The 18,169-nt window shown below is 40.2% G+C and overlaps 1 protein-coding gene across 1 annotated transcript in view; it reads right to left on the bottom strand.

Annotated features, from left to right (window-relative positions):
* The window catches only part of LOC311044740 (macrophage mannose receptor 1-like), a 31,061-nt gene extending 16,317 nt beyond the window's left edge, over positions 1 to 14,744 (bottom strand). The window contains exons 1-9 of the mRNA XM_084056501.1: positions 14,623 to 14,744; positions 13,887 to 14,243; positions 13,085 to 13,255; positions 12,621 to 12,776; positions 12,051 to 12,161; positions 7,079 to 7,216; positions 6,806 to 6,982; positions 6,015 to 6,169; positions 5,645 to 5,758 (exon numbers count right to left, since the gene is read on the bottom strand). Of these exons, the coding sequence (XP_083912627.1) occupies positions 5,645 to 5,758; positions 6,015 to 6,169; positions 6,806 to 6,982; positions 7,079 to 7,216; positions 12,051 to 12,161; positions 12,621 to 12,776; positions 13,085 to 13,255; positions 13,887 to 14,243; positions 14,623 to 14,725 (1,482 nt within the window). The 5' untranslated portion in view covers positions 14,726 to 14,744. The remainder of the gene's footprint in view (positions 1 to 5,644; positions 5,759 to 6,014; positions 6,170 to 6,805; positions 6,983 to 7,078; positions 7,217 to 12,050; positions 12,162 to 12,620; positions 12,777 to 13,084; positions 13,256 to 13,886; positions 14,244 to 14,622) is intronic.
* Between the last annotated feature and the right edge of the window lie 3,425 nt (positions 14,745 to 18,169).

Genomic DNA, 18,169 nt, shown 5'->3' with positions numbered 1-18,169 from the left:
TAACACATGGGCCAAAGGACAACATTAGCTTGTTTCAATGTGAACACACTTTAGGACAAATAGAAGGTTAAACATGTGTTCATGATATCTTACAGAAGGTTATGTATAATTTGGTTTGTAATAAGTTAGGTTTACCATAATGGGGGGGGGGCGGATTCTTTGGCTGGGGGGGGGGGTTTAACTCTATTGGGCTATTTATCGCGGCCAAGACCTTACAAGGTCAATTCTCAGTTACTTTTTTATTTTCTATTTTAGCGTTGCTATGTTTCATCAGGCCCGGACGACTCTTTTGTCGATCTGGTTACTCCTATCCCTCTCTTGGGTGGCAGGCTCCCCTCAACTTTGGAGACATGTTAACCAGCAAAGATGTCAGGCAGTGGGGGGGTTGCCACGCGGAGAGAGATTCACTAAATTGTGGGTCAATCGTTTTGGAGTCCAGAATGCTCATGTATGTATATATGTTCAATGTTATGCCATATTGCGATTTGTTGTTATTGTTAGAGTCAGCACAATTTTTCCTTTGTTAAATGTTTTCTCTTTTCCTCTTTTTTCTCATTGTTTTACTCGCTCTGTGCAGAAGGCGTCCCACTTAGGTCACAATCTAGAAGGATGGTCACATTTCCACGTTTTGATACCATGGTGGCCACACTTAAGGTCATAAGCTATAATGTTAAAGGCCTCAATAATCCAATCAAGAAGAAGAAAATTCTGACACAATTAAAACAACTCCATTGCCAAATAGCCTATATACAAGAAAGTCATCTATCAGATGTTGAACACAAGAAACTAAACAGATCCTGGGCTAGTCAGGTATTCTTTTCCTCTCACCCAAATAGTAAGAGATGTGGTGTAGCAATACTAATCCACAAGATGGTGCAATTCACTCTTAAATCCCAGTTTAATGATAAAGAGGGCAGATACATTCTGGTTAATGGCACAATTGACGGTACAGAGGTGTCTCTCCTAAATGTTTATGCCCCAAACGATAATAATCCCCAATTCATAGCAAAAATATTCAAATTAATATTAGAGAAATCAAGAGGTATACTGCTGATGTGTGGAGATTGGAACACAGTACTATCGCATTCGCTCGACAGGCTGCCGGCTACAGGGACACCCCTCTCCTCAATGTCGAGAGCTCTTAAAAATAACTGTGGTGAGGCCGGATTGGTTGATGTGTGGAGACACATGCACCCTAGAGTAAAGGACTTTACTTTTTACAGCAATCCAAATGATTCCTACAGCCGCATTGATATGATATTTACCCCCAAATCTGAAGCTTATAGAGTAATCAAATGTGACATTTTACCAATTACATTGTCAGATCACGCACCTGTAGCCCTATCATGGGATTTGGGAGGGTCCTATTCATCCAAGCGGTGGCGACTTAATACAGGATTATTGAATGACACTGAGTTTGTAAAATTTATGGAGCAGGAAATAAAACTCTATCTTGAATTCAACATGACACCAGATATCTCACCCGTGACACTATGGCAATGCGCCAAGGCATATTTGAGAGGACGAATAATTGCTTTCGCATCTGCCAAAAAGAAAAGAAACGAAGAAGATCGAGTTAACTTAGAAAATACAATTAAGAGGCTAGAACGCCAACACAAAGAACAACAACTCCCTGAAGTACTTAGAGGGCTTAAGAATGCTCGACAAGCACTGAATAACTTAACATCTGAGAAAGTGGAACGTAATTTAAGGTTTCTCAAGCAAAAGTACTATGAGAGTGGAGACAGATCTAGCCGATTATTAGCATACCGCTTAAGGAAACAACAAGCCTTATCGACAGTAACCAAGATTAAATTACCAGATAACTCATTTGTTTCAAAACCAAAAGACATCTCGTCCGCCTTTGCAGACTTTTATAAAGTACTGTATAAGAACACAGACACCTGTAATGATGCTAATGAGATAAAAACATATCTACAAACAATTCATCTTCCTAAACTTTCAGAAGCAGCAAGAAACAAAATGGAAGCCCCGGTTTCAGAATCCGAGATTAAAGAGGTAATTACCACTCTAAAAAATAATAAAAGCCCAGGCTCAGACGGCTATACAAACGAATTCTATAAAAAATTTGCAGATTCTGTCTCCCCACTTCTATTACGAGCCTATGAACATTCATTTCGGACAAAAAAACTGCCTGAGACTTGGGGTGAGGCCGTAATTACAGTAATTCATAAGGAGGGGAAGGACCCCACAATGTGTGGCTCATATCGGCCTATTTCCCTATTGAACTGTGACTTGAAAATACTGACAACAATTCTGGCCCGCAGATTGAACTCGATTATAAGCGAAATCATACATCCTGATCAAACAGGGTTCATTACAGGTAGATACTCTGGTAATAATATACGCAGGCTCTTGAATGTGATGACGTACTCCCAGAAGGAACATAAAGAGTTAATGATTTTGGGGCTCGATGGCGAGAAGGCCTTCGATAGAGTCTCTTGGGAGTTTTTACTGCAATCATTAGAGCATTTTGGATTTGGGCCAACATTCATAAACTGCATCAAAGTACTTTACTCTAACCCAAAAGCTTCGGTGCGCGTAAATGGAGATAGCTCCTCCTCCTTTGCCTTGGAGAGGGGTTGCCGCCAAGGTTGCAGCTTATCTCCTCTACTATTTAATATTTCTATAGAAGTCCTGGCCCAATTGATAAGAGACGAGAATGACATCAAAGGAGTGAAGATAGGGAGAGAGGAACATAAGATTTCGATGTATGCCGATGATGTCCTCTTGTACATCACGGAACCAGCGACATCAATACCCTGCCTTTTAAATAAAATAAAGACATATGGACGCTACTCAGGGTATAAGGTCAATATTGACAAGACAGAGGCTATGGACATTGGAGGGCTTATACCACAGCAAACCAGGTCTCTCTTCTCTTTTAAGTGGCCAAGAACTGGGGTTAAATATTTGGGCATTTACATAACGCCAACAGTAAACCAACTATTTGAGGCAAATTATTCTAGTCTCATTGGTAAGATCAGAGAAGATGTGGACAGATGGACGGTCCTGCCCCTCTCTTTGATCGGGAGGGTGGAGATAGTACGCATGAACATCTTGCCTAGACTACTATACCCATTCCAAATGCTCCCCATACCAGTACCGATCTCTACATTTAACTCCCTAAATAAATTGATTTCGCGATTCATCTGGCAAGGTAAACGTCCAAGAATTCGATTTAAAACATTGCAACTGGCCAAGAACGCAGGTGGACTGGCCCTCCCCAATTTTAAGTATTATTTCTGGGCGGCCCAACTGAGGTCCATGACCATGTGGCTGGAGGATGTTGAATCAACTAGATGGTTAAAAATTGAAAAATCTCTATGCATACAGGCACAACTAGCAGCCCTCCCTTTTTCGGGACATAATATCAACGTAGACGCCATTGGTGCCTGGTCGAGGTTCACAATGAAAATATGGAAGGATGTTCAGAAAGAGTTTAGACTGCCTCTCTCAACATCTGGCCTGTCTTCAATTGGATGTATTAGGGGTTTTGTACCATCAAGGCTGGATGCTGGATTCGGGGGGTGGAGACGGCTAGGTTTGAGGTTCATTCACCAGTTATGTCACTCCAGCCAGCTAAAGTCATTTGATCAACTCAGAAACGAGTTTAACCTTCCTAGAACCGACTTTTTTAGATACCTCCAACTTAGGCACTTTTTAGAAAATCACGAGGACTGGGACAAAATTAGAAGCCCCTCTGGTCTAGAATGCTTTCTGATTGACATCCAAAAGGGAGCTTCAAGTGGAAAAATTATTTCTAATTTGTATCAAAATCTATTATCAATGGCTCCCAGTGACACTCTTTATATAAAAGCAAAGTGGGAGGCTGAAATACAACAAGAGATTACACAAGAAGAGTGGGTTGATGCCTGCACTGAAGCGCACAAAGTAACAAACTCTAATTCTTGGAGAGAATATCAGTGGAAAATTATGAGTAGGTTTTTTAAGACCCCGTTACTGACTGCCAGAGCAGGCTCTACTCCTACAAGCGAGTGCTGGAGGAGATGTGGTGAGCAGGTCGGTGACCATGCACATATTTTTTGGGCATGTCCTAAAGTACGGCAGTTTTGGAATGTAGTATTCAGCGATATTAATAAAGTCTTTGATACTCAAGTACCACAAGATTTCAAGACGGCTATTCTAGGAATTGTGCCGACGGGTTTCGAAGGCAGGAAGAATATTTACCTCCTTCAGATACTGTTAACAGCAGCCAAAAAATGCATCACAATCAGTTGGTTGAGTCTGCTCCCTCCGACCCCCGAGCAATGGTTGAATAAAGTCAAAGAGATTAGAGATATGGAAAGAATCACTTATTTGTTGAGGCTACAAAACGAGCAATTTACCAAAAAGTGGACGCCTTTTGCACGCATTGAGTTATAAGATGTATATATATATATTTTTTTTAAAAGAGATTTGTATTGTGTGTATTTGATAGCCTGAATGTACGGTATGCGTGTGGATATTACATAATGTGTTACAAGTGTAGGTGTGAGGATATTGTACATTCTCCGGTTCTTTGATGTTTGTATATTTCTCTTTTACTCCTGATTTTTATTTTATTTTATTAACTGTATGTCTTTTGTTTTGCTTTATCTTTCTTATTCTTTTGTTTTTGCTGTCTATGCATAAATTGTGTCAATCTGATGATAACAATAAAAAAAAATAAGTTGCAAAAAAAAAAAAAGTGTGTACATAAAAGGTCAAATACAATATAATATACGCATTAAAAAGACGAGAGAATATACAATTGTGACTGAGGCTGAAGAAATGTTCCTCAACTCACCCTTTTTTAAACAGTAGAAACAAGGAAAATACTTCTTCTTTTTTTTTGAGCATTAATTAAAATAGGTTACATGAGCAAGACAGTAATTTTAGTCACTCAATCCTTGCCTCTACAAAACGTAATAAACTTCTCTTTCTGCAGCCGGAAAGAGGAAGTAATCTCCTCCGTAACATAGATATAATTTACTATATCTATCCATTCTTTTATGGTTGAGGCTTCGGGAAGCAATCAATAAGTTATCTAATCTTAATGGTAGCAAGATGCAAAGTTATTGGAACCGTAGCATCGTCAGGGGCAACATTAGCAGAAAATAACAGGTCGGCTATTTTCCAAGAAGAGATTTAGTGGAGCCCATGGGAATATGGTCAACTAAGTATAGAAGTTAAGTGGTTAGATTCTGTGAGGTGCAGTTAAGTCTTATATTATACTGTACCACACTGGCCTTACGATGTGAGATGAATGCTGTGTGTAATGAAAGCTGATATCTCTCTAGATGAGCACTCTGAACACATACACATTACATGTAACTGCAATGGCCACTGGCAATGTTATAATAAAGGTCAGTTTTACCTACAGTGGCCCCATTTGGAACCTCTCCCTCCGCTGTATAGCGGAAAGAGAGGTTCCGATTGGAGCTAAGTTTTACCATGACAATGTCACTGGCATGCCACGCACACAGCTCATAGTTAAAGTGTAGATTTCACCTGTATGAACTACTGTTTTCTCATTGACTTTTGTCAAAAATAATGCTATTTTGTGACAAAAAAACAATAATGTGAAGAAAAAAAATTAAAGGCATTTAAATGCCTCCGTGATAATGTTTTGAACACTCACAGGCTTGCAGCCTACATTCAGCTCCACTTCATCTTGGGTGGGTTTGGTAGCACTTGGTTTGCTACAGATAAACCCATGTTTCTCCTCACATGAACGGTCTGCCCAATTCCCCTTCTGCACAGTACAAACGTTACAAAGGTTACAACATTACAGTACAACAAAATATCTCTAGCAGGGTGTTTTCCAGGGTAACAACGTCACTGAAGTGAACAGCAATATACAATATATGCATGTCCTATTACACCAGATTTTTACATTCTCCTCACACTAGAACAATAGGATTCGTGTAAAATATCAGTAAAGTTGCCACGTAAAAAAATATAGCTGTTGTATACATATACAAGAAATGTGTAAATGTATGCTACATTACCTCTCTCCTCATTAGAACACAATCCTCTGTGTCACCAGAGGTGTTCGGCTCCCCAAACTCCCAGCTGGTGTATGTGACAGTGGAGTGGTCGGTCCAGTCAAATAGATTCTCAGTCTTCTTGTCGTTCAGACCGATCCACAGCTCGTCACTGCTGGCTGCACACATGGAGACATTACATTACATTACATGACTGTATCATTTAGCAGACGCTTTTATCCAAAGCGACTTACAATAAGTGTATTCAACATAGGTAGGGAACAAAAACTACTAATCACCAGAAGTCTTTAGTGCATTTTCTGCAAAAACAAGCAACCAAGAGTATACCTAGCGCTAAGGTAAAAGTGCAATATATCAGCTACCTATTTCCTTAAACAGATGAGACAAAATAGCAAAATCAAATGAGCATGAGCTAAAACAAATAAGTGTATCGACTAAACAAGATCCAATAAACAATACAACAATAGCGAGACAGTGGGAAGAGTGCCAGGTGTTTGTTAAACTCATTTATACATTTAAATAATGACGGTGATGCTGTTCTCTTTTTTAATACCTTTCATGCTGTTTTACTACTTCTGTCTAATTCTATACTTTTTTTTGTAAAGGTGCTATATGAATAGTATTATTATTATTATTATTATTATTATTATTATTATTATTATTATTATTATTATTATTATTATTATTATTATTATTATTATTATTGTTACCCATAACAATAAAAAAAAAAAATCCCAACAAACACAGATCCACATATTCACGATCTGTAAAAAAAAAATAGACAAGACATGTACCGTATCCAAGTTGAGAGATGACGAAGCTGTGGTCCTCTATGTTATGAACACTAGCCAGGTCCCCTCCTTCTTTGCGGCACTCAGTCTGAGCATCGGACCAAGTTTTCTTTTCACGCAGAAGATAGAAGCATTGACCGTTGTAGGGAGTCCAAGGGCTTGAACAGTGACCTGTCTCAACTGATCAGAAATGTAGTAAATAGATAGATACAATAATTACAAATACAATCAATTACAGCAAAGAAGAATAGAATGATGTAGAATCTTCTTCTGTACCTGCAGTAGGCGGTGGCAAGGATCCTCCTTTTTGACAGATGTACCCCAGCTTCTTGCTGCAGACAGCACTTTTCCAGTTGGACTGCACTCCAGAGTCTATCAATGCACAGCTGTGTCCTGGATCAGGAAGTGGATTCTCTGAAACAAAAACGATACAAACGTTTTGTATCTTTGCACCCACACAGTTCAGAAAGGCCCATACAGTTGTCTTCCACAGATTTACAAAAACATTGCCTCATCAGAGGTATGCTTCACTCCCTCGTGGATTATATGAAAAGTGGTGTGTAACCGAGGCTGAGCCGAGTGTCAGGGACACTCACCGCCCCAGGCAGCCACAAGCTGTCCACGCCACTGCTGCGGGCACAGCGAGGCAAGTGATACATATATGTATCAAAAGCCATATTCCACCTGACGTTGGAGTAGTTTCCCCCTGGCAACCATCAGGGTGTTGAACAAGTAATGAGCCCTATGCTGCCCTGACACACTCATGTACAGTAATTATCATTGTTATTTATTATTTTTGTATATAAAACTGTGATTGTGCTTTGCTGCCGCCACACTGGCACTGTCTATTGTGTACATACCGACATGTTTGATATCTATCTGCTGCTACTGTAAGTGATCTCTGGCCTGCATAAGAGCTATATTCTATTCTGCTGATGTTTTACCTGCTGCAATGTTTCTCCAATTGCACTAATAGCATTTCTGCCATTTTTTAAAGCTATTTTAACCACACTTGGCCCATGGGTGCCACAAGTGCACCGTTGCTCCGATCTGCATCAAACTTGCCTCAAACACTGTTTAGGGGTCTGCCATCAAAATAGCCCCCAGGGGCCCTGCCATGCAGATGTCCCTGGGTGCCGGGGGCAATAGGCACACTGTTGCTCCAATTCGCACCAAACTTGACACAAACACTGTTCAGCGGGTTGGCCATGAGAATAGTCACACCAGGGGCCATGTCAGGGGCCCTCGGGGGCCCCTGACATGGCCCAATCCTCACCACACTTGGCACAAACGCTGTTCACGGGTCTGCCACGAAAATAGTCACACCAAAACAAGCTAATGTAGATTGCACACATACAGTATGGGGCACAACAGCAGTGTTCAATTGGCAATAACTCTGTGACTGATTGGCGCAATATTGGGCTGGATTTTCAGGCCGCATAACGGCCTGAAAATCTAGTGTATGAAACGTGCAAAAATTCAATATCATTATCATTTTATTATGGGGCCAGGCTTCCAGCATGGACCCATATTGTTATTCGCATTATTCCATTTCTTCTTCTTCTTCTTCTTCTTCTTCTTCTTCTTCTTCTGCCACTTTTGGCAGTTCTGGCTGAACCGTGCAGTCGCTTTTTATGAAACTCGGCCATATGATAGATGGTCATGAAAAACGATCAAAAAATAAATCTCACAATCTTTCGTCAAAAGGTGGCGCTATAGCACTCAGTTGAAAATGACAACTTTGAACAGGTACAACTCATGCCCTGTTTCACCTACAGCCATGAAACTTCGATGCACACATGCGTCTCCTCATGCTGAACAACTTTCACACTCTCACTTTTGACCTCTGACCTTTAGATCTCCCACCATTTTGAATTATATGAAAAACAGTTAAAACCTATCTCCTCCTGGGATTTTTGAGTAATCTGCACGAAACTTTTTACACATGAACTTTGGACCTATACCAAAAAACGTTTGCAAAATATCTTCCATAAGTGAAAAAATGAAGCTTTAATGAGCCAATGAATATTGCAGTTTTATGACAATTATTCATCTGCCCCTAACACATACATGCAGACTTACCATTCTTTGAAACTTTGCAGAAATGTAAAGGGCCATTCCAAATATCACTGAAACCAATCTTACTCCAATTGGTCAAACGGGGGCGCTATAGCAATTTTTTGAAAATTGAAACTTTAAACAGGCAAAAGTCATGCCTCGTTTGGCCGACAGCCATTAGACCTGCTTACACATGTGCCTTGACTAATGAGGAACACATCTATCACGTTGACCAGTAAGCACCGCCCTTAGATTGTCCGCAATCTTGAGCAGTTTGAAAAACACTTAAACCCAGGATTTTTCAGCTATTTGCGTGAAACTGTATGATCTGTGTGATCTCCTTTTTCACAGGTTCTTGTCTGTTGGTGGCTTCTCGCTTAAATGTGTGCCCCACAACCTGAAGGTCACCAGTTCAAGCCTCACTTGGTGCAGACTTCATCTAAGTTGCATTTCACACAACATGACTATCAATGAATACATCTGCAATTGTTAAAGATAACATGAAATACTTAATTGAGTGTTTTTTACATACAGCTGATCTACAATCTCACAACTTTTCAGATAGCAATGAGAGTATCTTTTTTCAATGTATAACATACTTCATTGTGAAAATAGCCAATGTACAATCTGACAACTTTTAATGGTTTGTGAGCTTGTAGATCGGCTACTTTCACTAATTTTGGTTCTGAGGAGATGTACAATTTCTTCATTGGTAAATGGTTTGTGAACGAGTGATCTTAGTGTTAGTGAAACAGGGGCTTGGGTCATGACAGAAGGCAAGAGTTTGTGATCCTCAACAGACAATATCAGCCTGGACAAAGATATAGCACTATAGGTAGTGTTGCAGCTACCTAAGAGTGCTTCATGACCGTAAGGTTGCCGGTTCAAGCCTCACTTGATGCAGACTCATTTAAGTTGAAATGCAAAAAACATGACTCAATCTATTCCGTTTCCATGGCGCTCTCTCTCTCTCTTCAATCTATTCCATTTCCATGTCTTTCTCTTCAATCTATTCCGTTTCCATGTCTCTGTCTCTTCAATCTATTCCATTTGTCTCTCTCTATGTCTCTTCAATCTATTCCGTATCTCTCTCTCTCTCTCTCTCTCTCTCTCTCTCTCTCTCTCTCTCTCTCTCTCTCTCTCTCTCTCTCTCTCTCTCTCTCTCTCTCTCTCTCTCTCTCTCTCTCTCTCTCTCTCTCTCTCTCTCTCTCTCTCTCTCTCTCTCTCTCTCTCTCTCTCTCTCTCTCTCTCTGAGGGGTGGCCATAGCTGAGTGGTTAGTGAGCCCGCCTAGGGAGCCAGAGACTCTGCTTGCCCCAGGTACGATTCCAGGCCAGGTCAGCAAATGTGTCGATGAAATGAAATTTGTCCCTGAGCAAGACTCTTAACCCCTAATTGCTCACAGGCACTCATTGGAAACAAGACCGCAAGGACTTTCATGAACTGACCTGTTAAAGGAATTATCATTTCTCTTTCTCTCTCCTGGCCCCATATTATCGCTGCTTGCAGCTATATTTGTTATTTTTATTTTGTCATATTATATTAGTAATATTTGACATATTTTACTTGTTTTACTTTGTCTTTTCTTCTCTATTCTTTAAGCTTGAACAGAAAATTTCACCCACCCTTTATACCTGTAACAAAGTTGAATCTGAAACTGAGGACTGAGTGACTTACAGTAGATACAAGTTAACTCGATTTAACATTGGTCTTGGCTCTCCTCTCTCTCTGGCCTTGGTTTCCTGTCTCTCTACACTAACCTATCTGAAACTAGAAAAAGTGCTCCTCGGAGCACAGGTCTCCGCCAGGTCAGGTAGGTTATTGTGGCCTCCTGGTGCGCTATAATAGGCCATTGTGAAAAGGGTGCCATTTCTTCTTAGGCCTTGCACGGCAATCAGACACTGCATTCATGATTTGAGGCATTTTGTGGCAAATGTGTTTTGCTAAATTAGACCTGCTGGTGGCGCTATAACAGGCCAATGTTAAAGGGGTGACATTTGCTCCTCAACATAGTGAGAATGTGCGTGCAAAGTTTGACCGCAATCGGACGCTGCATTCATGATTTGCGGCATTTTGTTCAAAACAAGCCACTACTGCAAACTTTAGATGTCAATCTTAGCCAATCAGGATGGAATATGAAAAATCAAACACATCCGTCTTGATCACATGACTATAGAGATCATGTGTACCGATGTGCGTGAAATTTGGATAAAATCGGAAGGAGTAATATAAAAAAATGTGTTTTACATAAGTCGGCCACCTGGTGGCGCTATAAAAGGCAGATGTGAAAAATGCAGGGCAAAGGTTTTTCCTTGACCTCTAGGGAGTGCGCTTACAAAGTTTTGTGCGTGGAAAATTTCAAGGAAATTGCATGCTGTGTTCATGATTTCAGGCATTTTGTTCAAAACGGAGCACTCCTACAAACTTTGAAAGACATTTTTAGCCAATCAGGATGGAATATGAAAAATGTGAAAGACCCGTTTCGTTTAATGACTATAAAGATACTATGTACCGATTTGCGGGATTTTTGGACAAAATCTGTTGGATTACTGTCAAAAAATATGTTTTGCACAAATCGGCCTCCTGATGGCGCTATAAAACGCCCATGTGAAAAATGTGGGGCAGAGGTTCTGCTGTGGCATCCAGGGAGTGTGTGTGCACAGTTTCACTGCGAGCAAGCCAACTGTGCCGGAGATTAGCTGTACACAGACAGAATGACGGACACACGGACGGACGGACGGACGGACGGACGGACAGGGGGTAAAACATACTCTCTCGCCATGCCTTTCGGCCTGGCGGAGACAATAATCAAGCCCCCAGAACCACGGTAGAACAGTGAAGCGGCCGTCGCCTGGTGGTCAAATCTGGGATAGTAACACATCTGCATTTAAAATGCTACTGCGCGTGCAATGCCGTGCATCTACCGGTTGCACGTGCAGCCGGTAGATTATGTTTTCTGTTTTCTGTACTGCGTTCCTTGTGTGTTACTGTATGTCTTGTATTTCAAAATGGGAAAAAAATAAAAAAGGGTAAAAAAAAAACTTGCATTAAAGGCCCAGCTCGATTGCACTAAAACACTCAAATCAAAACCGTGGTTAGCTTGAACCTCCTGTTCTCAGTGTAAAAGAGTATCCATGTTCAGACAGCTTTCCTCAGGTAAATAATGGTTAATATACAGGAAGGAACACTTACCAGAATACCACTGTAGATAGCGGAATGGCTTCCCATCTTCCCATCCCCAGCCATGGTCTGGGTTTAGGTTCAGTCCAGTCCAGAGAATATAATGCTCTGACCCTAACAATGCTGTGTGTGTGTGTGTGTGTGTGTGTGTGTGTGTGTGTGTGTGTGTGTGTGTGTGTGTGTGTGTGTGTGTGTGTGTGTGTGTGTGTGTGTGTGTGTGTGTGTGTGTGTGTGTGTGTGTGTGTGTGTGCACGTGTGTGCGTGCGTTTGTGTGTGTGTGTGTGTGTGTGTGTGTGTGTGTGGGGGGGGGGGGGGGGGGGGTGAGAGAAGAGAAAGGACAGAATATAAATCATTTTAACCGCTTTAACCATTTTTTATACTGGTCAAAGAAAATAGCAGATATACAAGCTCAGAGCGCATCACTGTGTGCCATGCTATGAGCTTGTAGATCTGCTATTAAAAATATATATATATATTTTTTTTTAAAGCAAACATTTTTTACTCAAATCTTTGCTTCTCAAATTACAAATACATCATTTTGGGGTTCCTTGACATGAAAAAGTTTGATAACCACTGGTATACCTGTGACATAAGCCTGCTCATGGGGGTCGGTGATACTGAGGAGGGAGGCGCCCTGCTGCTTGCAGCTGGTTTGAGCCTGAAACCAGCTCAGAGCTGATTGCTTGTTGATCTGGTAGTATACTCCAGTTACAGGGTGCTTCTTCCAGTCATCTGTGGCTGAGAAACGCCAGTGCAGGAATAGGAAAAATCATCACAAACTTCTACCTGAAATAGCTCATACTGTGCTTTAAGGCTTTAAGTATAAGGAGTAAAAAGAGTAGAAGTTTTTGTAATTCTGAAATTAAACTCTTGACATGTCTTGGATTGGAGCAGTGTGCTACAGTACATAAACATAATAGATAAGAGTTCAACTGAGTGACCATGCACAGACTGTAAATATCAGAGGTTTCCTCACAAGTAGATGGATTATTTATTTGCGAAAATTAAGTACTGTCAATAACATAGTAACCGATGATAACACTCACACGTGGATGGACAGTAGCCCCAGAGATTATGATCAAATCTTGTTTCAACTGCACACCATGGGCGCTTCGAAGGGGAGTCATGCACAGTGCAGTCTGAAAACCATGTGTCCTTGTAGAAGAAGGGAAACATGCAAGGCCTGCCAAAGGCATTTCCCTCAATTGTGAAATATTCTAAATGGGGGAGAAAAGATAGTTGTGTGAGAATAAAATGTATTGATCTGCTGAAATGTGTAGAGAATAGGAGGCAATCGAGAGCACAAAGTGTGTTTCAGAACATTATCTTAAGATAGATCCTTTCTCGTACATTTATGTCCTGTATTGTATACCACTGACTTCTTTGCTGATCATATTTGTAAGAGAACACACCACACTTGCAAATTGCAAATTCTAGAAAGGAGACAATTTTGCCGTAATTTTTTTGCTGTCACTAATCATGATTCACTCAAAAATGTGTGATAAACAAGTTCATTAGCAGTTCCAATTAAAGTCATACTGTGTAACCTTTTCAATTCAAAAAAAGGTATTTCACTAGTATGTTTTTCACAGTAACAATTCCATTCTTCTCTTAACACTATTAAACACACACAGAGTGTCTGCTCCCGATCACATAGAAATCTAAACTTACCTGAAATATATTTATTTATGTATTTTACAGTTAATAAATACAATTTCTGAAATACAATATCCTCAAGCTAGGACACTGCAGCATTTGTTTTTGACTGGTACTTCGGACAACGGAGCTACAAGAAGTGTTACCACAAAAGAGTCAAAAGACTACTAAAATGAATGTTAAATACTATACCTCTGAATGTTTTTGAGCAAGCACCCGTGCTTAGACCACCAATTGTGAAGTGGCTATTGGGACCAGTTACTTTGGTTAGAACTCCTGATCCATGTTCTGTGAGGTTTATGTAAAGATCTTGGTGTTGGAGGGCGAGTAGAGTTTGATTCTTGCACTCCCACTTCTGGAGGTCACTATTTTCATCACAATCATAAAGGCTCACTTCACTGCCCAAAGTCTTCCCCTGGGCTCCAAGACACTTCCTAAGGGTAGGTACCAAGAGGCGGTTGTTGGTTGTCCAGCGCACTCCATAGCAACTCCGGGATATGCTCCTCGCCAAACAAAAACCCAACTTGCTCTTAGGTGTAAACCATGAATCTGTGGGGAAAGAGTGGTTCAAGTATCTAATACTGTACACTTGACCTTGTCAAGGGATGAAGGCTCTTACTGTACTACAATGCTTGATATTCAACTACATTTTAATTACAGTCCACTCAAAGGAATTGAAATGTTTTCATCCTAAACAATAATACATGTTCATAGAAGTAACTTCAAGAACCTTTTCAAGTGTCTCAAAATATATATATATATATATATATTTCTGATAGTGGGTGTTCCATTAGGCAACACAATTTTCCACATATAATTCTTACATGCATCGGTACGGCGTAACACAATAATCAAGAATCAATACACAACATACAGTACTATTGACAGTAAATACATATCACACAAAAAGGTCAATAGTATACTGTACCATCTGAAGCCAAACACTGGAAAACTTGGATAAAAATCACAACAGCTGCAACAGTTCCCTTCATAATTAGCATTGTTCTCATAGGTCTGTCATGAAACAGCATCACCCATGCATTGCCAGCAGAGGACTTGTAGGATGTGAGCAGGGGCCAAAAGGGGGAACCTTAATAGCAGTGACACATTCACGTCACATTATGTTTTTTATTCAATGAATAAGTGTTGTTGCATAATTCAAGAGTAAGACCCACCCATTTCTCCATAACTCAAAAGTTGATGCAGCCGACACATGTGGCTACTGTTGAGCATAATATTCATGAATTACCCAAACCTTTTGCTGCACCTCTCCACAATGATTTGCTGAGCAATGGATCTCCTATACAGGTTGTCCAGTTTACAAGGGTGGGGACGGCAGATAGGGACACTGACAAATAAACCCTCTTCTATTGATTCTTGACACAAAAGAAAAAACCTTCAGATGAGCAATATCATATCCTTAGTTAAGGTTGGATTTGTAAACCTCATAATTTAGCTTACTGTGCATACTGTATGTCCCTTCTGTTAGTGTTCCACTGTTCCGGGGGTCCCAGGACAAGCTAGTAGCTACACACACACACACGCACGCACGCACGCACGCACGCACGCACGCACGCACGCACGCACGCACGCACGCACGCACGCACGCACACACACACACACACACACACACACACACACACACACACACACACACACACACACACACACACACACACACACACACACACACACACACACACACACACACACACACATTATCTCTCCTGCGTCCTGTGACCTATTGCTTATTAATCTGCAAACCATTTGATGCCAGGCATAAACTTAATGAGAGATGTAGAAAGTAAACTGCTCCTTGTTTGGCACACAATGTCTGCTGTTAGACTGTACATCTACAAAAGGTATTTGATTGTGGGGTACAAAATTACATATCGACTTGATTAGTCAGTTAGCAATGTGTAAACCTTACAGAAGGTGAAAGATGGCAAGCTCTCATTACTACGTGTACATGGACATGAAATTATTGCAGAATCATGTGTATGCACAATGCACGTAATATAAAGAGGATCTACTGGAACATAGGTCTTACAGACATAATACCAAAACACATATCCTTCTGGTAACAGTTCCAGACGGGTGTTGGTTGTTCTCCTTTTTGTACTATAGACATTCACAGAACCTTACTTTCCAAACGTGTATACTTCCTTCTGAGATTCTGAGACATTTGCATTCAGGGAAAATTAAATATGGTTCCCTTTGTTTCAAGAGAAAAACAGAAACCTCACCTTTTCTTGTCTTTTCTTTTTCTTTTCTATATAACTATAACTATGCCTAAACTAGTTCACTAGTTACAAGGTACAAGGTAGGTACAAGATAGCCAAACTAGTTATGCCGACGATTAAAATGTACATAAACATATCAACAGACTATGATCCAATTCTAACACTGAGTAAATACAGAGATTGGATGTGCTATATTTGATTCAATTTAACCAAGACAAAACTTAAGTCATTGTTTTTGGGAACATTTCAACGCTCAACTTCAATTGATAATGTTTTACCGTTTTTCGTATGTCTATATTTTGATGTCTTGATTCTTAGTGTTTTGAGTAAAGCACTTTGAATTGCCTTGTGTTGAAAAGTGCTATACAAATATACAGGCCTTGCCTTTCTTTTCTTTTTCTTCTTTAGTTAACAAATATCTACTATGACCATTTGCATATGAACTGTTATCAGAGCACTCTATGATATTGAAACCAGAGCACTCTGAAATTGGAGCAGATTCTCAGTGTATTTACAAACTCAACCTTTATGTTCCTACAAGGTTGGAAGTTATATTGAAATCCATTTAATTTTTTTAAGAATAGCTTGTAGCTAATGTCAGTTTAAAGAATGTATTGTTAAGACCATTTTTATTATTATGCATATTAATTGTGAACAGTGTTGAGGCCAAAGAATCAAGTATCAAAGAAGTTATCTGACAATTGTCACACCATGCAAATTGACTATCCTCCATGTATTACAAATGTATAATTATCTTTACACATCTGATTCTTTTAGGTAAATGTTTAGCACCACATAAGAATCACAATTCTATTATTTTTTTGTTGAATTTCTTTGAAATGTCTTCTCTCAATGACATCTCAACTGGGGGAGGTATTGTGCAATATGGTGGTCAGAACGGCAAGACAATGCTGAATTTGTTGTGTGGTCTAACACTACAATCGCTTCCAAAGAAATTCAGAATCTCAGAAGGGATTCTGTGTAGAACATGTTTTGTGCAAGAGTTGTGTTGACAAATTAAGATGTTTCAAACATTTATTTTTGTTATGCAGAAAATCTAATCCCATGTTTGCTGTTTTATTCCTGTCCAAATTCAATTATGTTAGGCATGCTATCACTCAAATGTATTCTTGTAGAAATAACCCTGCTTTGAAAGATGTGATATAAAGATGATTACTACTAGTCTACTACTATTATCTGGGAAAGAACCTTTCTCAGGAATAAATCCACATAAGCATTTGTCTTTAATTGTCCGTGAGACACTTCCACATTTCTATGGCCAAACAAGTTCAGAAAGTTCCTCAATTTCAGAGGGCCAGACAAGACCTTAACCACTTAAACCCCAGGATCCATATTCTGTGGGGAACCGGAGGGTTCCCAATTCTGTATTTCTGTATTACTGTGTGAATGTGTGTGTGAATGGGTGAATGTAATGCAGAATCATTGTAAAGTGCCTTGTGTAAAGGCACTATATAAATGCACCATTTACCATTCATGATAACTATGAACAGGCTATACTGAGAGAATTAAGCTGACAGGTTAAGAGCACAACGGGAGCCAGGAGAAGGTGACAGCTGCACACACCAGGGCCTTCTAGGACCTTCTAGTCAAGTCAAAATTTGCACTTTGGTGTGTGAGTAACTGATTACTGGTTCAGAGTAATACAGAGATTCTGAGAACACTTGTCCATCCTGGGTGTAGCCATGAAAGACGACAGTCACATCCTGTGTGTTAACAGACAATCATAGCTTTAATTTCTACAGTATATCCTCTTGTTTCACTTCCTCTCCTCTTCTTTGGTTTTGGCAGAGACATATCTGACGGATAAGGCAGTGGGAGCAAGTCAGTTCTCAGAAAGTAACCACATAACGGGCGTGCTATGTTTACCCAATAAACCCTGACGTCAGCTTATTCATTGTAGCTTCAGTAAGGCCATGTGTCTACCAAAGCGTTTTCCCCTGTATGTTGTTTGAATTGTTTTTAATGAGTGCCAGATAATTACACTGTGCTGGAAATGGCAGCAGCATGCTGAGGTGCTGAGTGAGTGTCTATTCTGCACTGTCGCACGTTTGGTGTTTTTATCTGCTCACCTAGTTGAAATATTTTCAACTAGAAAAGCACCATAGTCAGTCTACTTAGTCAGCTACATAGTCAGCTATATAGTCAGCTACAGTATGTAGCTATTTAGCTAACTATGGTGCTGACTATGGTGCTGACGATGGTGCCTACAGC

The sequence above is a fragment of the Gymnoscopelus microlampas genome (assembly GCF_963454915.1).
Source record: "Gymnoscopelus microlampas genome assembly, chromosome: 5".
Taxonomy (NCBI): domain Eukaryota; kingdom Metazoa; phylum Chordata; class Actinopteri; order Myctophiformes; family Myctophidae; genus Gymnoscopelus; species Gymnoscopelus microlampas.
This window is presented reverse-complemented; position numbering and strand designations above follow the sequence as displayed.